The sequence below is a fragment of the Chinchilla lanigera genome, unplaced genomic scaffold, assembly GCF_000276665.1.
Source record: "Chinchilla lanigera isolate Chin_1 unplaced genomic scaffold, ChiLan1.0 scaffold00018, whole genome shotgun sequence".
NCBI lineage: Eukaryota > Metazoa > Chordata > Mammalia > Rodentia > Chinchillidae > Chinchilla > Chinchilla lanigera.
In genome coordinates this window covers 27,522,759-27,550,285 of record NW_004955419.1, presented here as the reverse complement: position 1 = coordinate 27,550,285, position 27,527 = coordinate 27,522,759, and the positions used below count along the sequence as shown (strand labels likewise).

The window sequence follows — 27,527 nt, the reverse complement described above, 5'->3', positions numbered from 1 at the left end:
CCTATGTAGTTCAGGCTGGCCTTGAGCTCACTTTGTAGCCCAGGCTGGCCTCGAACTCCCAATGATCCTCCTGCCTCAGCCTCCCGAGTGCTGGGATTACAGGCGTGTGCCACCACTCCCGGCTCAATTTCACTCAACTCTTGTCTGTAGTCTTAATCCCCTCTGGCAGGTAAAATTGAGACAGAAGCATTCTAAGATGGAGCATCATCATGAAAGGAAGTCAGATGTGACTCTGGGGGAGTGCTCAGCTTCTCTGAGGTTGTTAGCTTGTCTGTAAAATGGGAGTAGTAATCACTGCCCAGCCTATTGCACAGCCTTTCATGTTGATTAAATTCAGTGGGGTATGCAGAAGCAGACATAGTGAAGTGTCATCCAGAGGTAAGGAATCATCTATTCTAGGGTGGTTCTTCCCTCAATATGTCACTTGAGCATTGTAGGATGTAAGTAATCATTGCATAATAAATACATCCTGAGGAGGGTAGCAAATAGGAGGGAAACAGCATTGTAACTTCCCCACTATACTAGTGTTTTGAACCCTAGAGTAAAGATGAGAATCATCCAGAGAGCTTTTAAAATAAAATATGTTCTAAAGGCAGTGCTGCATCTTGTGTTATATCTTGAAGTAGAGAAAGAGATCAGTGGAAAAACTAGTGAAAACTAAATAGTGTCTGTAGTTTAATTAATGGTAATGTAGTTTACTTAGTTTGACAAGTGAATCATGGTTATGTGAGGTGTAACATTAGGACAAACTAGGTGAAAGAGATAAGGAACTTCTGTATTATCTTTACAACTTTTCTATAATTCTAAAGCTATTTCTCAAAAAACAAAGATTATTTTAAAAAATTCAAGCTGGGTGTGGTGGCACACACCTGTAATCCCAGCACTCAGAAGGCTGAGGCAGAGGATTGCCATGAGTTTGCGTCCGGCCTGGGCTACATAAGTGAGTTGAAGGTCAGCCTGCACTACATAGTGAGACCCTGCCTCAAAAGAACCAAAAGATAAAAAGTTCAAAAGTAAGTATACTTATTCCTGGTTGTTGCTCAAGATAGGGGAATCAATTGCCAGGGAAGCAGAATGGGCATCTGTATTTTTTAAATCCTCCCCAATAAATCTTACGTACCATGCGGGTTGAAAGAACCACTGTTGCATACTATGAATGCAAGAGGGACTGGGATCTACTTCTGTGTAGGCTAGTATCTAGCACAAAGCTTATGTGGAGAGCTTGTGTAGTTATGTCCTTGCTGAATGAAACTTTACTCGTAAAAATCTTCTTTACTCTTAGTCCCCTATAATAGTAGAATGAAAATTTAAAACAATCAAAATACCAAAGGAGGTTTCAGACATCTTTCTGCCTAGAATAGTTCTTATTCCTGCTTCTGGTCTCTTGTCATTGTCATCTTGACCATTACCTCCAAATGAATGTTTCTAAAATATGAAAACTGCCACTTTATTGTGTAAAAGTTTTACTTTCTTGTTATCTAACAAATGATACGCTTCCTAGGTATGTAAAATTCTCTACACTCCTAAAAATAGATTAGCTCTGTAATGAAAGTTTTATAGCATGCAAGCCAACTGTTCCATATGGACCCCACTTTAATTATAGTTGCATGCAGTTCATTTGAGCACACCTTGAACCCACATATCTCTGGTTCACATACAGTAATGCTGCTGTTCTCACCTGTGCAAATCCTCCCAATATTTCAAGGCTCCATTCCAGCAACAGGTGAGTGTTTCCTTTATTATACCTACTATTTACATGGCACTAATGCTTACTAGTTTCTTTTGGAATTATTGGTTTTCTGTTGTTTTATTCCCCTCTACCCGTGAAACTATATTGACCACCGATAAGCAAGGACTGTTTGCCATATACATCTTCTGACCCCCACAATGCTATGATGCTGTCCACACAGTTAAGCATGTCATAGTAGTTTAATGTACATTTTTGCACAAATACAATATTTAAAAAGAAAACAATAGAAAATCCAAATACAATCCAAATACAAGTAAATCTACCTTTGAAGATGACAATATGCAGTGTACTAACCAACGTTACTCTCCTACACTACAGTCTTGTTTTGAAATCTTATATGGTTGTTTTTATTGTTTATTTTTCTCTTCTTTAAAATAAAAAAGTAAACTGCATTCATCATTCCAAAATATCTTTTAAGGAGTCCCAAAATAAAAATCATTCAAATTAGCTAAAAGAACCAAAGCATGAATAAAATGTTGTTATTGTTATATCAATAATTGAACAAGATTGACAAAAACTATACATTTCTAAAGTGTAACCACTTTTTTACTCTTAAGAATTAAATGTTGGGGCTGGGGATTGAGCTCAGCGGCACAGTGCCTGCCTGGCAAGCGCAAGGTCATGAGTTCGATTCCAGTACCGGAGAAAAACCAAAAAAAAAAAGAAATGTTTGTTATTAGAGGGAAAAATTATTCAGCCTTCCCCTTCTCCTTTTCTCTTCCCTTCACCCCCATATACATATATATACACCCACATGCACACACACACACACACACACACAGAATATTATCTGTTTTAGAGCCTTGAAAAATGTTAGTCCTCTGAAGTATCTTCTGTAAAAGGAAAAAAAGACTAAATTAAATTATTAATGAAAATTGTAGTTATTTCTACAATAGTTTGAGAAAAACACACAAAATACTAAGATGCATATTCCACAGGATTACAACTTTATGGTTGGACATTGTTAAAACAAAACATAGTTATACGCATCATTTTCTGGACCAGTCTCTTGAGGAACATGTGGAATTGCTGGTACTTCTGGTTCTTCTACTTTGGGTTTTTCTTTCATTTCTGTAAAATCAAATAAAATACGAAAATAGATTGAGTAAGTAGTATTGGGACAATTGCCTATCCAAGAAGGAGGCAGGACAGAGAAGAAATCCTACCTCATATCAAGCATAAAAACAAATTTCAAGTAAATGAAAGTCCTGTTTGCTTTTTGTTTTATTTCAGTACTAGGCATTGAAGCCAGGGGCTCATGCATACTAGAGGCACTTGCCCTACCACTAAACTGCACCCCCAGCCTTGACACAGATTTTTAAAATATCATCATGTGCAATGCTAGTAAGGGTGTAGAGAAAGGGCACTTACATAAATTCATGATTTGTGTTCATTGCTACACATTTCTCATCTGCATATATCCAGACTTTAACTATCAGGACTGTGGGCCAGCCAACTCAACTTCTAGGGATTGATCCAAAAGAAATAATCAGACAAACTTTAAGTTTCCAGTTCCCCAGTTCCCTTAAAATGTATACAAAATGGGAATATTACTGATCCCATGGGGTTGTGTTTTTTCGTTTGTTTTTGTACCAGGAATTGAACTCCGGACCTCACACTTGCAAGGCAGGCACTCTGCCACTGAGCTAAATCCCTGGCCCCTCCATAGGGTTTTAAAACATTGACAAAATAATCCCAGCACTTGGGAGCCTGAGGCAGGAGGATCACTGTAAGTTCTGAACTGCATAGTGAGACCCTGTCTCAACAAAATACAACAGGGGCTGAGGGTTTAGCTCAGTGGCACAATGCCTGCCTGGCAAGCACGAGGCTGTGAGTTCGATTCCTGGTACTGGAAAAAAAAATCAACAAAACATAAACTAAAATAATCTATGTAAAATATTTAATACAGTCTCTAGCAAACCAGAAGTACCAAATAAATATCAAATAAATAAATTTTATTCCAATGATGTTCATCGAACATTATTGTACTGGTAAAATTTGACAAAAACCTAGGTGACTGAATAAATTATTGTCCATTCATATAGCACAATATTATGCAATTATTACAAAAGACATCCTATAGATACCTATAATACATAAGATAAATGGAAAAAAGTAAAAGATTATTGCACTATGTCTTTAAAAAAAAAAAAAAACAAACCCTTAACATTGGAGATAGGAGATAGTATCCTGTGGACTTTTTTATATTCACTTGTTCAAATTTATTATAATGAATACATTACTTTTGTGTATGTGTGTGTGTGTGTTTGAGACGGGGTCTCACTATGCCGTTCAGGCTGGCCTTGAATTCACTTGTAGCCCAGGCTGGTCTCAAACTCACAATGATCCTCCTGCCTCAGCCTCCCGAGTGCTGGGGTTACAGATGTGTGCCACCACGCCCGGCCACATTACTTTTATAATCAGTAAAAAAATATAGTCCAATTTGGTCAGAAAGACAAAATCAGAAATAAAATGAGCATTAAATACTTGCCCCTATTGGCCTTTCTGCGTTTAATGATTAGGTAAGGCTCCTTCTCTATCAGGACACTCCTACCAGTGCAAGGAGAGTTTTATACATATGTTTTTAAAACATTTGCTTTAAATAGTTCCTCAGAAGCTGCATTACTTGGAAACCAGCTAACACTATATTTTTGTTGCTTTCATTTTTTAGCAGAAAGAACAAATAAGCTACCAAAGGGGTTTTTTTAGAGAACAGTTTCCTGGGGATAAATACCTTGTCTGGTCTGAGAGAGTCAACCTATTTCTTCTTTCTTTTTTCTTTTTTTTTTGTATGTTTTTGTTAGTGCTAGAGATCATGTCTGCCAGGCATATGCTCTGCACTGAGCTAAACTTCCAACCCTCAGTGCATTTCTTAACTGTCCTTAGTGTCCTCCAAAGGGAATCAGATTCTGTCATGTCCCTGAGACAAGCCAAAATAAAGAAAGAGAGCTGGGCATGGTGGTTCCCTGTGAGTTTGAGCCCAGCCTGGGCTAGATAGAAAAAGTTCAAGGCCAGCCTGAATACACAGGGACACTGTCTCAAAACACCAAGAAAAAAAGAAAAAGAAAGATCAATCACATTATTTTTCTCTTAAATACTGTGGTGAAGCCCGGTGTGGCACATGCCTATAATCCCAGCACTCTGGGAGGCAGAAAAAAAGTGATCTCAAGTTTGAGCTCAGCCTGGGCAATTTAGTGAGACAATGCCTCAAAATTTAAAAGGACTGGGAATGTAGCTCATTCAGAAGGGGCTGAATTCAATCCCCAGTAACTTTAAAAAAACACTTTGCTGAAGAAAAAGATTTTCAGAAACAAATCTGAAATAGGGTTTTGGTAAAGCTGATAAAACCTACCAGAATGAGTTCTGTCATTCCCAGGATCACGTTTCCTACCTTTGTACCTCCATCAGTACTTTGTGCTGTGAATTCACTTGCCTTTAGTTTATCAGGAAAATGAAATTTCCTGGGAAAAAATTCATTCCTTTAGTTTTCTTGTTAATCTGAATTTAATTGTGTTTTAAAATACTTGTGCCCCTGCCAGGGATATAGCTCAATGGCACAAGCACCTGCCTGGCAAGCACAAGGTCCTGAGTTTGATTCCCGGTTAAGAACAAATTTTGCTTCTAAGTCATCCTATGTGAGTTCATTTCACTGGTGATAGCTTCTCAAAATGAGTAGTATATACAGGTACCTACTATACTATACTTGTATTTTCAGTTGTTTTAATTCTTTGGAAATTTGCCAAGACAAACTTTAGTTGCATGAAAAGCATTTTTTTAGACAATAGTTCATGATAGCCATCTTACCTATTAAAGTAACTGAGCACTGTTAAACAAGGATGTACATTACTACTTGAGGGAGATGTACCTGTGTTGTTGCTATAAACAGCCCCTACCTTGAGGAGGAGTACAAACATCGTTAGAGTCTTCTCCATGTACTTTAGGATCCTGGCCTTGGGGCTTGCCTGTTTCTTGGTATGGTTCTGGAAGGTATTCTTTAGATGCATTCTCATTTTTATATGTCTTAGTAGAGAGGTCTTCGGGCTCGTGTGTTCCTTGGTAGGTTTCTGGTGAATAGTCTTCAGGCCCAAGTGTTTCTTGGTTTATTTCAGGTGAATATTCTTCATGCTCGGGTGTTTCTTGGATTGTTTTATGAAAGGTACTGTTAGGCACACTCACTTCTTTATATGTTTCATGAGAAAAGTACTCAGGCTCAATTGTTTCTTGATATGTTTTTGAAGAAAGGTCTTTAGGCAGAGTTATTTCTTGTGTTTGAAGAAATGAGCCTTCTGACTTAGCTTGATCTTGTTCCAAAGTGGGCTTTTCTAGTCCAGCTGTGTCTGGGTCTGTGTCCTCTGGGTAGTCTTTGGGCACATCCACTTTGAAGGATGCTTCAGGGGTACATCTTTCCTGGTCAGCGACAACTTCATGGGTTATGGAATAAGGGGCTTTGGGAACAGCTGTTTCTTGGCACATTTTAGGAACAAGGACTTCAGACTGAACTATATCCTGCCATATTTTGAAAGGACGAGCTTGAATCACAGCTGATTCTTGGCATGTTTCAGGAGCAAGGACTTCAGGCTGAGCCACCTCTTGACAAAATTTGGAAGAATGGTCTTGAAGTACAGCTACCTCTTGGCACATTTCAGGAGCGAGGTCTTCAGATTCAGCCCTGTGTTGGCATGTTTCAGAAGAATGGTTTTGTACCACTATGTCTTGGTACTCAGGAGAATTTTCCTGTTGTGTAATGCTTTCTTGAGATAGTTCTGAAGAATGTTCCTCCGACACAGTGTTTTTTGGGGAAGTTACCAAAGCAGGGGCTTCAGCTACTCTTCCAGGCGGCTCATTTTCTTTCTCTGTAGGTACCAGTGCTTCCTCCATCATCTCCTTTGCTATTTGTGCCTGAGGCTTTATCTTTGGCTCCGCGTGCTGTTGTCTCTTCCGGCCTCTTTGCTTTCCTTTTCCTGTGTTCTGCCACTTGCGTTTTTTCTGTTCTCTGCAGAGAGATCAGAATTAGTGTCAGCAGCGGGGCTACAGAATTCAAATAAATACTTTTAATAACAGTTCAAAGACCTCACTGCTTTGTTACACCACCTTGAACAAGTCTCTCAATTTCTGTGGACTTCGATTTCCTTATTTGTAAAATGAATTGTGATAGATGTTCTCAGTTGTTAGGAGAGGAAATGTTCCTCCAGGACTTTTTGACTTTGACACCTTGCACACCAGAGGAGAGAGAGTGTGTGTGTGTGTGTGTGTGTGTGTGTGTGTGTGTGTGTGTGTTAGCATACCCTTAAAGTTTGGTTATGGAAAATGTATAATTCCTTTATGATTAATAGATGACATTCTGGTCTGTGACTTCATCTCTTTGAGGTTAGTGAGGTAGCTCCCCTACCCCCTGGGTAAACTGATCCAGCTGAGTTTCTAGCTCTGCAGTGTAGGCCTGGGTCCTCTGTGTGGGCTGCAGGTGGGTGGTATATATGGCTTGCTTGCCTGATACAGCGTCTCCTTTAAGGAATATTAAGCAGCTATAACATATATCAAATGAGGTGTACTGTAAACTTGGTCAAAAGCTGCATAAAAGCTGGGCATGGTGGTGCATGCCTGTAATCCCAGCACTTGGGAGGCTGAGGCAGGAGGATCATTGCGAGTTCGAGGCCAGCCTGGGCTACAAAGTGAGCTCATGGTCAGTGCATAGCAAAGGCTTGAACTGCATAGTGAGACCCTGTCTCAAAAAAAAAAAAAAAAAAAAAAGCTGCATAAAGCCATGCGTGGTGGTGTACGCCTGCAATCCTAGCACTCAGGAGGCTGAGGCAGGAGAATCACTGTGAGTTCAAGGCCAGGCTGGGCTACATAGTGAGTTTAAAACCAGCCTGAACTGCATAGCGAAACCCTGTCTCAAAAGAACAAAACAAAAGCTGCACAAAAAAATATTTCTTGAGGTTACAAAGCCTGGTAGAAAAGCATGAGTGGCCCTATTATACCTAATTAATAGATTAAAGATCTAGAAGATGAAATAAGATACATACAAATTGCAGCCAATGACAAATTGGTAGGCTCTGCAAATATAACCAAATACAGATGGCTAATACAGATGGGCTGGGGGATGGGGAGAATGTACTATAAATAAGCATTTCATCATTTTTCTAAACCTATTGAAATTCTGCTCCATGCTACCCGCTATGTGGATCCTTCTCTAACAGACCACAAGAATGAAATGCTCTCCCTGCTTATACTCCTGCAGTAGTCGTGACGAACCTATCACACACATGTTATTCTTTTAAGACAAAAGATGTTAATGTATGAGTTGTTTTTTCTAAACTAAAACCCGGGTGTTCAGTGGCTTTGACACTTTGAGATAAATGGGTGGGTTTTGAGTTGCATTGTGGGCACTCACCTCTAAAAGGTTCCCTCTATCACTGTACTATAGGACTTATTGTATCATGATTTAAGGCAGGGAATATAGGCTGCCTCATACTGTGGTTATTTCTGGAGAGACTGTATTTCTTTTCGTAAACTAAACATTCTTTGGAGATAAAACCACTATTTCTTGAATCTTTGCAGTGCTCACAACTCCTTGCACATTTAAAAAAAATCTACACATTCTACATCTATGAATGTTTGAAATTTTTCATAATGAAAAATTTTAAAGATTACTTCATTAAAAACAATTTGAAGTCACGATTATTTATATATTGTGGTAGCTCATGCCTATAATCCCAGAACTTGGGCCAGGGATATAGCTCAGTGGCACAAGCACCTGCCTGGCAAGCGCAAGGTCCTGAGTTCAATTCCTGGTACAAAAAAAAAAAATCCCAGAACTCTGGAGGCTTAGGCAGAAAGATCACAGGTTGGAGTCCAGCTCTCAAATTTTTAAAAAATGAAAAAGGGCTGGAGATGGAGCTTATTGGGAAAGCCCCGGGCTCAACCCTCAGTACCACCAAAAAAAGGGATAAAAAATATGTGAAATAAATACCATAAAATAAATACTAAATAATATAAATATATTTATATTTAAAATATTATTATATTTTATATTGTTAATATAAATGTTGATATATTTTATATCATTAAATAATATTAAATATTAAGAATCCTACAGAAGAAAAGGAAATCTGAAGATGATGTTCTAGCACCTCAGCATTTTGAACTATTGCTCCAAGTAACCAAGATAACAAGACAAATTAGAAAGCTCTATTGTCATTTTTCTTTTACTTTTTTTTTTTTTTTTTTTTTTTGTACCAGAATCAAACTCAGGACCTCACACTTGCCGGGCAGGCACTGTACCACTGAGCTATATCCCCAGTCTGTTTTTTTTTTTTTTTTTTTTAAAAAAAAGATATATCAGAACTCTTCAGGAAACACTTATTTTCCCCTAGATATTAATTATTGAATAACGGGGCCAGGGATATAGCTCAGCAGCAGAGGTGCCTGCCTAGCAAGCGTAAGGTCCTGAGTTCAATTTCTGGTACAAAAAAAAAAAATGTTAGCTGGGCGTGGTGGTGCACACCTGTAATCCCAGCACTTGGGAGGCTGAGACAGGAGGATCATTGGGAGTTCGAGACCAGCCTGGGCTACAAAGTGAGCTCAAGGTCAGCCTGAACTGCATAGCAAGACCCTGTCTCAAAAAGACACAAATAAATAAATAAATAAATAAATAACTTGTTATCTAGATCTCTTTATGAGGACATCTGAGTAGTATAATGGTCCATGTCTTCCCTGGTAGTTTTCAAAACAATACGAAAGCATTGGCATGGCCTGACCCTTAGTCTGTACTCTCCCCTGATTGTGGGCAAGTCACCTAACCTCTCCCTGCCGTGGCTTCTCTATATGTAGTATGTAGTAAATAATATCTGTTCAACTTCATGTGGCAGTTGTAAGAATGACATATAACTTAACATGGACAGTCATTTAGATACAGTAAAACTAGTTCTTTCATGTTCATAGAGAAACCTTTATAGTCCTCCCTCTGTGTCTGGCACTGTTATCAGTAACTAACTTCTGTTATCTCACTGTCAGCCTATGAGGTGGTTACTATTATCTTCATTTTGCAGATGACAAAACTGAGGCACAGAGAAGTTTAGTAATTTGCCCTGGGCCAACACCTAGGAAGTGAGGAAGTCAGGCTTCGTATCTAGTCGAGCTGGCCAGTCCACCAGTCTCTGAACTCTTACACCATGCTGCCTCTCTCTGAAGCCATTAAAGTTTCATTATGTGTATGTGTTGTGATGATAAAAGAGGCTTAGAGAACATCAGCAGCATAGAGAACATCAGCAGCATAGAGAACATCACCATAGCAAGTCTAGCCAACTGCCAAGCTCACCAGGGTGTCATCTACTTCAAAGAATTCCTCAGCCTTGTGCCCTCAGCTCAGCAAGTTTGGGGAATCAATTCTGTCAGTGCAGTGATGCTAGCTCTGCTTGTCAGGGGCAGAGCTCACTGACTAGGCTCAATAAGACCGATAGCTAAACCTAAAGACCAGTTTTTATTTTTTTTATTTTATTAGTTTTGTCTTTTTGAGACAGGGTCTCACTATGCAGTTCAGGCTGACCTTGAGCTCACTTTGTAGCCCAGGCTGGCCTCGAACTCCCAATGATCCTCCTGCCTCAGCCTCCCGAGTGCTGGGATTACAGGTGTGTGTCACCATGCCCGGCAAGACCAGTTTTTAAATGAGCAGTGAAAAATACAAAGTCACATAGCAGGGAGAGCTTAGGGTGATGAATGAATGTAAGGTAAACAAACCCACTTTTACTCTGTGGAAAACCCAGTAATGATCAGAAGGCTGCTTAATGGGAGAAGGGGAAAGCTAACTGGATTATCTTCAAGAAGACCCAAGTACAAAAGTTTCTGCTATAAAGTCACGGTTGTGTTCCTGAAAAATCTCACTTTCTGCAAAATCAGGCACTAAAAAGTAACAGTGGTTATAGGGCTGGGGGAATAGACTTGGGACAAACAACTCAAAACCTATACAACCTTTTAACATTAACATTTAGGTAGGCAATCTCTGATGGCTGGAGTCTTCCTCAGGAGCTAGTGAAAATGTAGAAAAGCAATGGTGTCATTGTAGACTCAAGGCCACTGAGACCTGGGCTATGAGCCATTAAGCTGAGGACAACGGTATGCAAGCTGCCATGTGGTGAGAGCTCTGCAAGGCCAGCGTGCCTCTCTGGGGAGGAAGCCCTGGGTGCAGGCTGGAAAGGATCCTGCGTTCATGGTGAAGAGTCACACGGGAGGGCTCTTCACTCTTCTGCTGCAGGTTTTAATTCTGTTCCCACTGTTCTGCTCCTTTTGATTAGGAAAATGAACCAACACCACTGCCACATTATACTGACATCATTTTCCTCTTTACCAATCATGTGTGAGCTAACAGGAATTACAGAAACATCTGTGGTAGCAGAACAGACAGTCCTGTTCTAGTTGGAAGTGAAAGATGCCCTTTCTTAATAAGAGGGCAGGCTGGGCACAGTGCCTGCCCATAGTCCCAGCATTTGGATGACTGGGGCAGAAGGATCTCTGGATTCCAGGAGTGTGAGACATCTGGGCAACACAGAAAGCCCATCTCATAAAAGGATAACTAAACATTTTAAAAGTTTAAAGAGTGCTTTGCAAAATAGTTCTCAAGTGAGAGTGATTTGCCCACCTTTCCCCTCAACCCACCCCAGAAGACATTTAGCAATGTCTGGAGATATTTTGGCTGTCTCAACCGAGAAGGGAGGAAAGAGGCACTGTTGGTTTCCAGAGATCAGAAAACTAAGCATCTGCAATGCACAGGACAGCCTCCCAAAATAAGGAACTACCCTGCCCATAGTATCCATGGTGCCCAGGCTCTGTGGGCTCCCTTTTTCTATCGCCACACAAGCAAATCTCCTATTGCCATAGTTATATTCTAAATGGATGCAGTTGATGCTGCCTAATTCATAATCATGTCCCTATACTCTCTCCCTGAGTTTACAATGGTGACATTGGTGGCCAATTTAGGAACTCCCAAAATGTTTGTCACTCATTTACTATTTTGCGGGTTATTGAGCTGAGAAAATCATAGTTAGTGAGCAAGGATGACACTACTAGAGAGCTACTAGAGAGCTCCCCCACACTGTTCACAAGATGTGTGCATGTCTACACATGTATGACCAGGGTAGCCTCACGCCAGGCTTCTCCACCACATGATTTGTTTTCCTGGTGCTTTAATTAAAAGAGACAGGGATGAAATTCTGTTGCCACGACTTTACTCCTGTGGCTTTAGGCAAGAGAGTTAATTCATTGGAGATTATTTTCTCTTTTTTGTAAAATAGGATAACAGCACTTGATTCATAGGATTGGTGCAAAGACAGAAGAGAGTGTGTTAGTGCAGCACCGCTCACCACATAACCTAAGCTGGATAAATATTAGTTCCTTTTCCCTGGTGATATACCATACCCAAATGTCCATTGTAAAGTTTGAGTCTTTTGTGCTTCAGCTTTTCTTTTTCTGAGTTGTTCTCGGTTCCGCAAACTCCAAGTTCCAATGATTTCTGTAGGATAAAAAAGAAGGTCACCAGAGGGGGACATGTGGTGTTGGTCAGCAGAAGAGTCCTATTGCTAAGTGGTGGAATCCCTGAGCTGGGTTTTTTTCCTCCATTTTTGAGGACAAGGGCCATCTCCTATTCCTCCAGTTATCCTTATGCCTCCTCACAGAATCTAAAGTAGAGGAAATATTTTTGAATGGAAAGATCAGACACCTATTTAGACATGGTATTTACACATTAGTGTGCTACCAACCTATTAATTTCATAGATACAACATTGAACCTAACAATTGGATTTGATTTGGTTCTCATCCAGTTTGGTTGCGATGAGAATCATGGAAATAAGTTCGTGAACCCAGTCACCACTGTACTGCTGTGTCTCTCAGGCTGAGCATATGCTATCTTTAACGTAATAACCTGGTTTCATATTATTCCTCATTTCTATCCAGGCCATACACACAAAGTTGTAATGATAGCATACCACAATTTTTAAACATCACATGGTATCAGAAGTATTTCTCATGAGATAGTTTTCTTTTCCTGGTTTTCTTTTTTTTTTTTTTTTTTGCCTTTTGAGACAGGGTCTCGCTATTCAGTTCAAGCTAGCCTTGAGCTAACTTTGTAGCCCAGGCTGGTCTCGAATTTACAATGATCCTCCCGCCTCAGCCTCCCGAGTGCTGGGATTACAGGTGTGTGCTACCACACCCGGCATGAAATAGTTTTCATAACTATGATTTTACTAATGACATGGTACTTAATCTATCCAATACATTCTTATTTACCCAGTCACTCAGCTTGTACTGAGCATTTAGGCTGTCACCATCATGTTTTGCCTTGCATGTAAAAAACTATTAGCATATTCATTGCATACAGCTTTTTTTCCTCTTCCTAATTTTTCCCTTAGGATGATGTTTCTTCAAGTTCTTTAGAATATTAAGAATATTATCAAATCAAGTGAGATGGCTCACACGTGTAATCCAAGCTACTCAGAAGGCTGAGGCCAGAAGATGACAAGCTCAAGGCCAGCCGGGCAACTTAGTGAGACTCTGTCTCAAAACAAAATATAAAAAGGGATGTAGCCCAGGGGCAGAGCACCTTCGTGTTCAACCCCAGAGTATTATCAGAAAGTTTCTTCTCTCATCCAAGTTTGAGAAAAGCAAATGGGCTGTCCATGTAGATCCTCTCAGAGCCTGTGGAGTGAAGCAGATCTGCACTGTGGCACCTTTCTTTCTTAAAGTGAGGTTTTTTTTACCTGCTTATACTGAGGATTGAACCCAGAGCCTTTTCACTGAGGTATATGACCCCCCCTTTTTTTTTCAATTTTGAGACAGGGTATTGCTAGGTCACTAAGTTACCTAGGAAAGCTTGAATTTGCAATCCTCCTGCTTCAGCCTACAGAGTAGCTGGGATTATAGGTATATGCCATTGGGCAGGGCTGAGGACAAGGGTTCTTTTTTTCTTTTCCATTTTAATCTTATATTTATTTGCTTATCTCTTTGTTTTTTATCCAATTTTTAATTTTTATTAGTACATGTTGACTGACTGTAATGATTATATTCATCATAGGGAATTGGTACATGTACATAACACATCTTAGTTCTTTTTACTTCTCCTGCCTCTCCCTTCCCACCTCTCTCCCTGCATCTCTTTGTCCCCTACCCATTTGTAAATCTGTTCTCTGTTTCCTATTATCTCTTTCTTTCTGCTCTTTAAAGTATTTTTATAACTGGACTTTAGGAAGCATGTAGTTAGGTTTAATAACAAAAAGAAGTTTATGCAAAAAAAGAAAGTATTTTTAGTTTGGGTCTCTCATCTAAGAGGAACCGTACAATATATAAGCTTGTATGTCTGATTTATTTCACTTAACATTATTGAAGGACTAAGATTCTTCTTTTTTTTTTTTTTTGTTTTTGTTTTTGTTTTTCTCCGGTACCAGGAACTGCACTCACGACCTTGCGCTTGCCAGGCAGGCGCTTTGCCGCTGAGCTAAATCCCCAGCCCCTAGGACTAAGATTCTTAATAGGGAAAAATTATACCTGTATTTTTACCAACTTCTAATTAAAAGCACCATTTCCTACAGTTATGAATATCGATAACAAATCACAGTGATTCTAGTGGTATGTGACTTTGTTACCAAAAGAAATCAGATTTTTTCATATATTGTTCTTTCAGATCCCTTAAAATATCATTAGACATGATTTGTTTAACACTATGATTATTAGATCCACCACTGTATCTTATTATTTAGTGCATCTATAAATAAACATGTATTACTGTATCATAATTTTTGAATTTTGATTATTAACGTAATTACTTTCTTTGCAATCGTATGTACTTAATTTTATATATTTAAAATGTTTATTCTAAGAAGGGATCTAGACCTCATCAGAATACCAGTAAGATCCATCAAACCAAGAAGTTTTAAAACATTATCTTAGGGTGTCTCAAGACCTCAGGTTCTGCAAAACGTTTTGCAAAATGACACTTTACAACAGATCCCAGGGCTGAGATGAGGAATCAAAAGAATAAGCACTGTTACGGTTCTTACCACCTATTCCCAGATCACCTTCCAAAAGGCAGTCCACATGTGTGCTACCATAGAAGCATAGGGGTATATTTTATTATCTTCCATTTAAGTGGATATCTTATTAATAATTTATTTGTTTTCACCTTGTGTTTCTCTGCTTATTGGAATTTTAGCACTAAAAGGCATTTCAGGTGGTTAGATAGCCCATCTCCCCACCTAAAGTTATACGAATGTTCTCAATTTTGCCCCCCCTTTTTTTGCCAGATCCATAAAGAAGAAAATAATCATAGCCCCAAGTCTTCCCAACAGCCACCACCTCTAAAGGTTCCTTTCTTTACCTGGAGCAAAGGTCTCTCCTCGAGGCTGGTCAGGTGTCTGATAGAGTTGCAAATGAGGCTGATCCTCTCCCAAGTCCATCTTGCTGCAGTACCTTCCTGGTATTTGGTCTGGCTTCTACAATCAGCCTAAAGCTTGTTAAAAACATCAAAAACAACACTTAAAAAAAAAAACCCACACACATGTTCACTTGTCACTTGACTTCCCGCCTAAAAGTTTTATCTGGGTGGGCCACAGCTGCAGATGAATTCTCCTTTCTTTATCACACTGGACAGGTGTGAACAAGGGAATGGCTGGTACTGCATCCTGGTCTTCAGGCACAGGTTGTTATTCATACAGGAACCCCTGTGGTGCAGCCTGGCACACACAGCCTCCAGAACAGCAGTCATTTGGTTCTATCTGTCAGGAAGTATCTGACACGCAATAACTGTACTAAAGGCTGTGCCATACCAGGCTGTGGCCACAGGGACTCCTTTACAATAGGGAGGTGGCCAAGTAAACACTGAATTTAGGTTCCAGCCAGCTCAGAAGCCCAGGGCAAGCCACTTCCTTTTTCTGTGACTCTTCCTTATTTGCAAAATGGGCAAGAAAACCCTGTCTTTCCTATTTCCTATAAAAGTGAAAATAATGGATGTAAAATTATGAAGTGTACTATATGTGCATAAAATTAATCTTACTTTTCTGGATGTGGTTTTCACCTTAATATGTTGCAAAATAATAATACAAATGCATCTCAAAAATATGTTGCAAAATAATGTGATGTCTCAGCTGTGTATGGTGTTAGACTTAGACAATAAATAGACATCAAGAACCAAACTAGAGCCTGCCTGGCAAGCGCAAGGTCGTGAGTTCGGTTCCCGGTACCAGAGAAAAACCAAAAAAATTAAAAAAAATAAAAAAATAAAAAAAATTAAAAAAAAGAACCAAACTAGAAATTCAAAGAAAATTTGTACCATTTTTTTGCCATCCTATCATTCATAGGTGATTTGAAATAACCAGTGAAATCCACTGTTACTCATCCAAGGGAAAGTCTAAAAGCATTTCTTAATGAAAAGATCACACTTAAAAAAAAAAAAAAAAGACCACCACACTGTCTCCCAGGAATTAAGCTGAAATCAAAGGAACTCTCCAGTCGCCAACCCATCATCCCATCTGTGAAGACAGGTGGCACAGAGGCCCTTGGATCATCACAAGAAGGAATGTCGAGCGCCTCCTGCACCAGGCAGCCAGCCGGGAGTCATGGGGTTAACAGTGTGTTCCACAACCAGATTGAAATGAAGAGAATTTGTGTTCTAGTGTTGCCATTCTGCATTTCAGTGGCTTGAGGTAAGCTAAACAGACAGCCAGGGAGCTGGTTTGCCTATCTGTAACATGAGGACAATATTGACATCTAACTTCATGAATTTATTAGGATGGTTCAATCAGATAATCCCTAAAAGGAATTTTATATATGCCTAGCATATTGAATAAGTGGCACCTAACACATTGAACTTGCCTAGTAAATGTTAGCTGCATATATTAATAATAAAATTATAGTAACAAGATTTTAGTAAACCAAGTCATAGTTTGGTATATGTTTTTTATTTGTTTTTTGTTTGTTTTGAGACACTGTCTTACTGTGTAGTACAGCCTGCCTTTGAACTCATTTATGTAACCCAGGCTGGCCTTGAAGTTGCAGCAGTCCTCCTGCCTCAGGCTCATGCGTACTGGGATAATAAGTGTGTACCACCATGCCCGGCTCAAATTCTAATTTAAATGCATTGAAGAAACTCAGATAATCTGAAGGGTTGTGCCTGTAATCCCAGCCCTTTGGGAGGCTGAGAAAGATGATTGCAAGTTCAAGCCAGGTATGGACAATTTAGCAACTTAGCAGGACCCTGTCTAAAAGTCAAACATTTTTAAAGTCTGGGGATGTTCAGTGGGAAGGTTTGGGGCGGGGAAGTGGCACAGACCATTGTAAACCTGGCGTGATGGCACAAACTTGAAATCCCAGCACTGGGAGACCTGCATAATTTAGTAAGACCTTGTCTCAAAAGTAAAATATGAAAGGTCATGGCAGGAGGATTGCTGTGAATTCAAGGCCAACCTGGGCTACATAGTGGGTTCAAGACCATCCTGAATGACTCAGCAAGACCTGTACTTAATTAACTCATCTGCAGATGTAGCTCAGTGGTAGAGCATCTATGGGTTTAATCCCTTTCAAAAACCAAAACAAAACTGAAGCAAACTTCAAAACAAAACAAAACTGAAGCCTATTATAGGGTGAATAGGCACTCCCTTACATCTATAGTCTTTTGTCTTTTTTTTTTTTGCAGTGGGGCTGGAATCCAGAGCCACACATGCTCTGCAAGCACTCCCCTTGAGTTATACCCTCAGCCCTCACCATCATATACATTAGACTGGAAAAGTCCAAAATTATATATATATATTTTTTTTGTTGTTGTTTTTTGAGACAGGGTCTCACTATGTAGTTTACACTGTCCTTGAACTCACTGTTATAGCCCAGGCTGGCCTCAAACACACAGCAATCCTCCTACATCAGCCTCCTGAGTGCTGGGATATAGGAACGCCTCCTTTTTATATTTGGAGAAACTGAGAACCAAGGAGGGAAAGGTTTTACCCATCCAATATTTTTATTGCTGGTAACGCATCTTACTAATTCTGAGTTGGGTTGTGTTTTTTTATGCTTGATCCTGCCTGGATGTATGTGTGGGAGGAAGGTAGGAGAGAAACCAGTTTTCAAGTCTGCTGAAAAATATTAAAAGGACCAGAAATATAGCTCAGCAGCACAAGCTTCTGCCTGGCAAGTGCAAGGTCCTGAGTTTGATTCCCGATGCCAAAAAAAAAAAAGTATTGAAAATGATCTAGTATCCATTTCTAAAATTTGACCTGTTTTTAAATAACCAAATCCTAATGCTTAGCTTTATGTTTCTCAGTTCCCCAGACTTTCACTTAAGTAAATCTCTGTAGCTAAAAGTGCAGATAATTGAAAGAAATCCTATTCAAAAGAATCCTGGGAATGGCAACATTCTTTCTAATTTATCTTTTGAAAATTTCGGATTTTCAGATACAAGATTTAAAGAACTCAAAGTAACTTTGAAAATTACAAAAGTGTTTGACAATCTAACATAGCATTTAAAATATTGGTCCCTTTGAAATGTTTCTTTGTTTTTTGGTCTTTTGAGACGGGGGTCTCTTTTTTTTTTTTTTTTTTCCTCCGGTACCGGGAACCGAACTCATGACCTTGTGCTTGCCAGGCAGGCACTTTGCCGCTGAGCTAAATCCCCAGCCCCCCAGACGGGGTCTCTTATGTAGTTCAGGTTGACCTTGAACTCACTGTGTAGCTCAGATGGGCCTCAGACTTGCACTGATCCACCTGCCTCAGCACCCTGAGTACTGGGATTACAGGTGCACTCCACTATTCCCACCTGTTTGTTTAGTTAGTTTGCAGTACTTGGAATTGAACCTAAGGCTTCCACACTGGGTTACATCCACAGCCTTTTTTAGTTTCTATTTTTGAAATAGGCTCTTGCTGAGTTGTTATGTTCTCAGGGGCTGGGAATATAGCTCAGTGGCACGAGCTCCTGCCTAGCAAGCACAAGGTCCTGAGTTTGATTCCCAGTAGGAAAAAAAAAAAAAAACAAAAAAACTGCCCAAGGCTGGGTTTGAATTTTCTGTCCTCCTTCTTTGACCTCCCAGAGTGCTGGGCTTATAGGCGTGCATCACCATGCCCAGATGGGTGTTATAATTCTTGCTAGTTAGAGTGTTTCTTACATTATGATAGTTCAATAAAGTAACTTTACAGAGTTGTTGTAGGATACCTTCTGAGGATACAGAGGTACTTCTTAACTAGGAGTATCCTTAGAGTTTATAGTATCCTGTACAATAATTCAGCCAGCCTGGCTGAACACAAGGTTGTTGGGCTACACAGGTGGACAGTGCAGAACCTGAGCTCTGTGTGCCGTAAGCTCATGGAGGAGAGAACACACACATCTTTATTGTAAAGAGATTATATTTAGATTCTTCGGGCCCTATGACAATTTCCTAAGTTGACTGCACCCCTGCCCAGTGTTCCCTGTATGTAAAAGCAGAGTGTGGAGGGACTAGACGAGGTGGAGTTAAGTCAACAGCAAATTGAGGGCAGTGATGGGTGGAGCGGATGAACTGGGGGCACTTTGGAGCAAACAAGACTGGAAGTCAGGCAAGGTGTCTGTGGTGTGATAAGCAGACCAGAGCGGGAATTTGAGACAGAAATAGACATACAGTCCATTCATAAGCCACGGTTTGTGGTCTTTCCTATCAGGAAGAAAGTCTAGAGTTAGTACCTCTCAGAATATGAGGTATTAAGCATCAAGGGCTAGATATTTTAAACAAATGCCACCTTGTTCTAGAGTTTTTTGTGAGTGTACATAAAATTTCCCTCTAGGCTACCCACTTTTGGAGGGCCTTACCCCTCCTGAGTCATCTTTTGTCCACAGTGTGGTCTCATGGGCAGCTTGGCCCCGTCATTCCCATACTTGCACTCACTCCTGGACACAAGGCCAGCTTTGTAGGCATGCAGCCCAGGGTAGTAGTTTGCACAATTTTGAGGGGCTAATGTTGCTGAAATATCATTATTTGCCCTGAATATCTTTCTACAGTCATTCATCTTATGTGCTGGAGATACAGCAATTAAAAGGAAGAGCCCTGGGTTAGAGATGTAGCTCACTAGCCCAGTGGTAGAGAGTACTTGACAAGCAGGCACAAGGCTCTGGATTCTAATCCCCACCACCAAAAGAAAAAGAGAAAAAGAGAGAAAAAGCTTCTTCTCTTACAGTTTAATGGAGAAGATAAACAATAAGCAAACAAGAGGTAAATGCGTCAGATGATGATAAATACTTTGGAGAAAATTAGCCAGAAATGATAGGAGGGTGCAGGGGAGATTGATGGTAGCTGCTTTTCTTTCTTTCTTTTTTTTTTTTTTCTTTTTTCCTGGATGGGGTCTCATTATGTTATCCAGGCTGATCTCAGACTCCTGAGCTCTCAAGTGACCCTCGTGCTTCAGCCACCAGAGTAGCTGGGACTATAGGGACATGCATGCCCCTGTACCTGGGCTACTCTTTCAGTAGTGTGATTGACTACGGCTTGACTGTGACTGTGAGAGTGGAAGAGGAACGAGACCAGCCCTGCTGATATCTGGGAAGGCCTTCAGGCAGAGGGCATCAGCAATGGCCCGTGGAGAGGGAGTGACAGGGAGGTGGGATCAGAGAGTACCTTGCTGCCCCTAGTAGGGATTTTTGCTCTGAGTGAGATGGATAGTTACGGGATGCTTTTGAGCAGTGGATGATACAGACCCACTGGGAAGTACAATTATTCCGGCTACTGTGTGGGGTAGGGTGGAGGTGGGAGCAGGGAGACTGATTGGAAGGCCTTTGCAAGGATCGAGGTGGAAACAGCTATGGCTTGGACTGTGATGGTAGTGGGGAAGTGGTGAGGTTCTGGACTGATGTACAAACTGAGTATGGGTTGAGGTTTGGTCTGAGCAACTGAAAGGATGGAGGAGAACTGGAGGAGGAGGCTTGGAGGAGAGGATCGGGGGTTACTTTGGGATATGTAAACAGATTAGGGAAAACACAGCAAAGGAACAGCCAGTGGGAGAGAGGAAAACCAAGTCTTGTGTCCTGGAAGTTAAGTTCAAGAAGTGTTTTCGGAGAAAGGATTGATCAAACTGTCAAAGTTTGGTAATGGGTGAAGTAAAGAAAGGATTAAGAATTGTCTTATCAATGTAGTTCCTATAATCTAGTTCAATTCAATTAATTACAGCCTGTGGTGCTTAGCGAGGTTAAGTGGAGTCTTAGCCAAGGGCATACAGGTTGAACCAGCTACACAATTTGCTGGAGCCCAGCACAAAATTAAAATGCTGTGCCTCTCCTTAAGAAATTATCAAGAATTTCACAATGACAACAACTTTTGCAAGTGTTTCACTGGATCCTGGTAGCATACAGCATAATAAAGTAGCTATTATTATTCTCATTTCTCAGATCAAGAACCTGGTGCTCAGTGTATTGAGTAATTTAACTAAGGTCACAGAGATAGACTGGCAGCTTGCTCGAGGCTGTAAACTGAGCCTTCAGCCTCCAAATGTGGCCCTCTTCCCACTAAACCAAACTAGGTATTGAGGAAGGGAGCTGCTGTCCTACCTCCTGACCACCTAGAGCAGGTATAGGGGCCAAGACTTGTCTGTGCATTTCAGAGGCTTGACAGAAGTGGCTGGATGTGGGAGGGAAGAAAGCACATTACCAAGAACTCCTGCTCCAGCAGTCTTTATGGTGAGGATAATAAGGAAGCATAGGAATATTCAACCCATATAGTGCATACAGCTTAGTGGCCAAGGTTAATGTCATTTTAGGCTCTGAGGATAGGACTGTAGAACCCCTGAACCAGGGAGATGAGGCTGCTGCTGCACTTTGACTTGTCGAACCCCAGCTAGGGTGTCATACTGTGAAGACCACGAGAGTGATTTGAAAGCATGCAAGGAAAACAGCAAGGGTAGAGGGCTCTGCCATTTCCCGGCAGGGTAATTTGGGGAGTATCTCTTAATTCTTTCTGATCCTCAGATTCTTTCCTTGTAAAATAGAAAAGTAATGCCTCACAGGGATTCTGTCAGGACTAAAGAGATCATGAGAGCTTTTTATAAAATGAAAAGCCCTGTGCTGATGGGAGGCCTATAAACTCAGGCAATGTAATAGTATTATCTGGAGTGTTCTAATGATGCACCTGGGCATTTTCCTAAAATACCTTTGGGTACAAAAGCCAAGGAAGGGAAGACAGCATGCACTTGTTTATCTTTGCATTCCTTCCTGGCTAAAATACTTTCCCACAGCTTCTGAATACTTCTCAACAAATGGATGGAGCTTTCTTTTCCTAAGTGGGAAAGGAGGGTTTCTTGTTTCCCGCTCTCAGTCTGTGGTCCTGTGATAAATAAGCTCTGTCTCTGCTAACACAGATGCTACTGTACACATACAGATAATGTGTTCTATAACTTCAGGACGGCGGGAGCCTGGCTTCCATCTAATTTCCCCACAGCCCCTCCTCCGGCCTCTTCCAACTAATTGCCTTCTATTAACCACTGAACCGTTTACCCCAAGGGTCACTCGGGCAGCACGCTTGTTTAGGTAGTGACTACCCCTGCATTGCCCAGGCAGGTGTCATCTTGTTTGTATAAGACTCACTGTACATGTTTATTTGTTTCATATTAACTCTTTTTTGCATACTTTTTCATCTAGAACGTTGTATTCACCTTTGATGTCTGTTTCTAGTGAAACCTAATAAGTCCTGGTTATTTTCTTTTACTAATTCATGTTTATTTTGTGAAAAATAACCTGCAATTTTGTGCTACCATCTCTAAAAGCCCTTATTATAAAGACATTAGATACAATTTTTATACTTCTCCAGAACTCAGTGATATTCTTTTACGATACAAAACAGACACATTTGGGACACTGAGACTGAATAGGAAGTACCAAAAGATCTGCAAAAGAAAAAAATGAGAAAGGGAAAAATGTTAGCATGTCAGAGAGGAAAAGCCTATGTTATGAAATGGAAAGACAAAACAGACATCTCCTTATTGCCAGCTATTCATAATACCCAAATGACGGAACTTGCAAGAAGAAATGAAACTGAAAAATTTCCAATAGTGGTCAGTGATTCTAATAATTCTACGGGTGATGTTGACAGAGTTGACCAACATCTAATAAGCTATCCTGTAATCAAAAAGCAAGGAAAAAATATTTTTATATAATATTTTTGTACCTTCTGGACCGAACCATAGGGAACTCGTTTGTTATTTATTCAAAACAAGGGGGCTCAAGGGCTGGGAATTTAGCTCAGTGGCACAGTGCCTGCCCGGCAAGTGCAAGATCATGAGTTCGATTCCCAGTACCAGGAAAAACAAACAAACTAAAAAAGAAAACAAGGGGGCTCAAAAGGTCATGAACAAGCCGGGTATGGTGGTGCACACCTGTAATCCCAGCATTCAGGAGGCTGAGACAGGAGGATTGTTGAAAGTTTGAGGCCAGCCTGGTCTGCATAGTGAGCTCAAAGCCAGCCTGAAGTGCATAGCAAGACCCTATCTCAAAAAGACCAAAAAAAGGGCTGGGGATTTAGCTCAGCGGCACAGCGCCTGCCTGGCAAGCACAAGGTCGTGAGTTGGATTCCCGGTACGGGAAAAAAACAAAAAACAAACAAACCAAAAAAAAAAAAAAAAGTCATAAACAATTTAGATTAAGTCTTTGTTTTTTTTTTTTTTTTTGGTTTTCTTCCAGTACTGGGAATCGAACTCACGAACTTGCGCTTGCCAGACAGGTGCTGTGCCGCTGAGCTAAATCCCAGCCCCTAGATTAAATCTAATAGACCAAATAATTGAAAAATACAGAATAGTGAAACACCAACCAGGACATCTATCATCGATGTCTTCACCATTACGTTTAGTGGGTAGGCATTTTATTAAAATTATACCACCCACAGGAAGAAAAGGAAAGCCCATCAGTGTAAATAAAGTGTGTTACTCAAAGAAAGATAATAATACAAAAGAATTTTTGGAAAGAAACTAGCTACCACTGTCCAGATTGTAACATTGCATTGTGTATTGAATGTTTTAAAATATACCATACACAGAAAATTTATTCAATAAATTTGAAAAAAATATCATTTTTATATTTCCTGTTATATTATCTTATAAAAATAAATGAAAAAAGATGCAATTTTTGGTCATCCTGTATTTAAGTAGACTGACAAGTGGTTAAAGTATGTACAAGAAATCATCACTGAATAATCCTGGACAAGTGACTATCTGGGGAAGGGTAATTCTGCTTCCATCTGGAGCCACCATCCTACCGCTGTTCTTTTTTTAAAGAAAAGAATAAACAATAAAACAATGGTATAAAATTTCAAAACAAGATTGTAGGAGAGTAACACTGGTTACTACATTAAGTATTGTTATCTTCAGACTAGTTGCTCAATGGGCTGGGGATTTAGCTCAGTGGCAAAGCACCTGCCTGGCAAGCGTGAGGTTGTGAGTTCAATTCCCGGTACTGGAAAAAAAAAACAAAAAAGAACAGAGTAGTTGCTCATATTACAAGATGGAGGCATGAAAAATTGATCAGACAATATAGGCATAAACCTTTCTTTTCAGTGAATTAATAGCAGTTAGTATTATAACTATCTTAACTATCGTGTGTGTGTGTGTGTGTGTGTGTGTGTGTGTGTATATGTTTTTTTCTTTTCCCTTCCTTCTCTTCTTCTTTCCCCCATTCCAGTTTCTTTCCTTTTGAGCATTTTCTTCCCATTTACCTCTGTCCTGTTGTCTGGCACTTTCTTGAACTACAATGTGTTCTCAGGACCTTTTCCCACACCACTTCCTCCCTTGGCACTCAGTCTAGTTTTTCCTTCCACATGTTATTCTCTCATAAGTCATCAGTGGTTTTCTAATGACCAAACCCAGTGGTCCCTTTTTGTTTTTTCTTTCTGAGCTGTCTGCTGCTCATGAGTCCTCTGAATACTGAAAACTCGCTCTGCTCTGTTTCTGTGTAGGCGTGTTCTGCACCTCTCCTCCCTCCTCGCGCACAGGCTCCCCTGTCACTCTCATAGCTGTGAGAGGTGTTTTCTAAAGATGAGCCCCTTGTCCTCTGGACTGCCCTCCTCAGATAGCTGATCCAGCTGTATACTTTTAGACATTACATTTAGGTATGATCAAAATATAAGGTAAATATTCAAAAAATTTTAAATATATTACAGTTAAAGACGCATTGCCATTAATCCTCTTCACAATACTTCCCCTGCTTCAAACACACTTATCCCATTGTTCTGGCCACTTGCTGAAGCAGCTCTGGAAGTCCTCATTTGTGTCTTTATAAGGTGTGAGCAACAGTACAGTGAGTGCTGCTGCTGAGTGCCAGCCAACAGAAAGGTGAGCTTATAAACACATTATAGTGAGCAAGGCACGGTGGTGCGTTCCTGTAATCCCAGCACTCAGGAGGCTGAGGCAGGAGGATCACTGTGAGTTCAAGGCCAGCCTACACTACATAGTGACACCCTGTCTCAAAAAAAACAAAATCAAACAGAAACTTTACTGTGTATCCTCATCCACCTCATTCACAGGACCTACCACCACACAACTTCTAGCTCTTCCCAAAGTCAAAACGACCAGGAAAGGTAAAACAGTTTGAAATAATTCAGGACATCAAGGTACCCACAATGGTGCAACTAAAGAAAACATTCAGAACTGCTTCAGAAAGCAGCTGGGGGAGGGTCTCACTATGTTGCTCAGGACAGTTTCAAAGAACAAGAGCGGCAGTGCATTTGAAATAAGGGGGGGTTAATTGCAATGCATCTTTTAAAATTTTTTAAAGTTGTAAACATTCACGGTATTTTTTATCACATCTTATACATCCATCCAGATATCTTATAAATAAACATTTAACACTAAAATCACATTTTCACGTGTCTCCTGGTTATCATTCATTACCTAGAGATCTCGTGGCACCTCACGCTTAGCAAAGCTAAGGAAAATCTACCTTCCTCTCCACTAGGCTCCTCTGTTTTCCTCCTGCTGGAACAGTAGCACGGTGCTCCTGGCCCTCTGGTTGTTCAGCTGCAGAGCTGTTCTGACTCTTTCTCCTCACACCTTCATAGAAACCAAGAGCAGAGCGAGTTTCCAGGAGGATACTCGGCTCTCACTGTCCAAGTCCCATAAGTTTGCGCCCTCTTTTCCTTTCCCTTGCCGCCACAGAGGGGAACGTCACTCTCAGTGGCAGCACTGGAAGTGTCTCTTAATCTCCTTCCATCTCCCCCCACAAGTCCATTCACCACAAAACATTCCTCCTATTGCTGGCTCTGAACCAGTCATTACCCTATTTTGAATCCTGTGAAGTCTCAGTGTTGTCTACAGAATAAAGACCAAACGTCTTAGTCTGAAGGCACAGGCCACTTCCCACTCTTCCCAACTGCCTTCCTAGAACTACTCAATGTCTTAATCAAATAGCACCATTTGCCCTGGTGGTATGCACGAATCTTCCCAAGGCGGGGCCCTACCTTTGCGCATACCTTCTGGGTGTTCAGTGTTCTGCTCCCTGTGGGGCCATCCAGGCAGTAAGTGCTTGCTTACATCACAAAGCCTTTGATGATGGTGCAGATGATGGTGGTATGTTAGCCACTCCACAGTGTCATAATGGATACCTGGCACTTTATGTACATCATCTCACTTATTTCCTCCAAATAACACTTTCCCCATTTCACTGGTAAAGAAACTGTTCTATCCCTAGCCAACCTAAATGCATACATGGTAATGTTAGGGCTCAAAACAAGGCTGTCTAAGTCTAAAGTTTGCAAATGTAACTTTCTTTTTTCCTTAAAAACTAGAGAGAGAATTCGGGTACTCTATACTAGACTACATCCCCAGTCCTTTTATTTTTCTTAATTAATTAAGTTTATTGGTATATATTAGGTAGACATAATAATCACATTCATCATAGGGAAATTGTACCTATACATGATATATCTTGATTCTTTTTTTTCCCATTCCCCTCCCTCTTTTTCTTTTTTATTTAAAGACAGGCTCTTGCTCTGTAGCCCGGCTGGCCTCAGACTTGTAAGACTCCTACCTCAGTCTCCTGACCACCTGTCTCAGCCTCCTGAGTAGCTGATTACAGGTTTAACCACTATTTATTATTATTATTGTTTACTGCCTAGAAGTAATTTGTCCTTTTTGAGCTATAATCTTACCTGCTTTGAGCCTCTTTTTGGTAATATCATAAATATATTTTTATTTTATTGTTTATGTATATAATTCTTTGATGGAGACTACTAATTGGTGGCTCTAAGCAGGATTTAAATTAACCAGTCGGGTTTCTGTGTTAACTTGTCTGGCCCCTTGTCTGGAAATGGGCAGCAGACTCATAGTAAGTGAACCTCTATGAGTCACTGGTCCTGACTGAGGCCTGTGAAGCCCTGATGCCTCAAACAACAAGACATAAGGACACCTGGCTCCAACCCCAATTAACTAGATAAAGACTATAGCTGCAGGCATCTCCTGCAGTGAAGGGCTCCTGGAGATAACATAGTTCTCCTAAATTAACATAATGTCTTACCTGGAGAAGTCCTCCAGCAGACATCTAAAGTTCTTGACCGTCCTACGCAGATTCTTGCCTTTCTTCAGTATTCCCCTCCTTTGTTTGGTTTTTGTTTTGTTTTTATTTTTTTTGTCTTTTTGAGACAGGGTCTCACTATGCAGTTCAGGCTGGCCCTGAGCTCACTTTGTAGCCCAGGCTGGTTTCAAATTCACAATGATCCTCCTGCCTCAGCCTCTCCAGTGCTAGGGTTATAAGTGTGGGCCACCACACCCCTGGTTCCCCTCCTTTGTTTGATAACTGAATAATTACA

At 40.5% G+C, this 27,527-nt stretch overlaps 2 protein-coding genes across 3 annotated transcripts in view; one reads left to right on the top strand and one right to left on the bottom strand.

Annotated features, from left to right (window-relative positions):
* Positions 1 to 27,527, top strand: part of Anp32b (acidic (leucine-rich) nuclear phosphoprotein 32 family, member B) — an 81,540-nt gene that overhangs the window by 2,793 nt on the left and 51,220 nt on the right. The gene's annotated exons all lie outside the window — the stretch shown is intronic.
* On the bottom strand, positions 1,911 to 26,278 carry Hemgn (hemogen). Of its 2 annotated transcripts, none has more exons than XM_005382835.2 (5): positions 26,181 to 26,278; positions 15,113 to 15,244; positions 12,161 to 12,254; positions 5,644 to 6,743; positions 1,911 to 2,821 (listed from the first exon to the last, which is right to left on the bottom strand). In XM_005382835.2, the coding sequence occupies exons 2-5, from the start codon at positions 15,189 to 15,191 to the stop codon at positions 2,715 to 2,717; spliced, it is 1,380 nt and encodes a 459-aa protein (XP_005382892.1). In that variant the 5' UTR covers positions 15,192 to 15,244; positions 26,181 to 26,278; the 3' UTR covers positions 1,911 to 2,714. The 2 variants fall into 2 exon arrangements, with proteins under 2 accessions (XP_005382892.1, XP_005382893.1); XM_005382836.2 differs by having other exon boundaries at positions 26,193 to 26,275.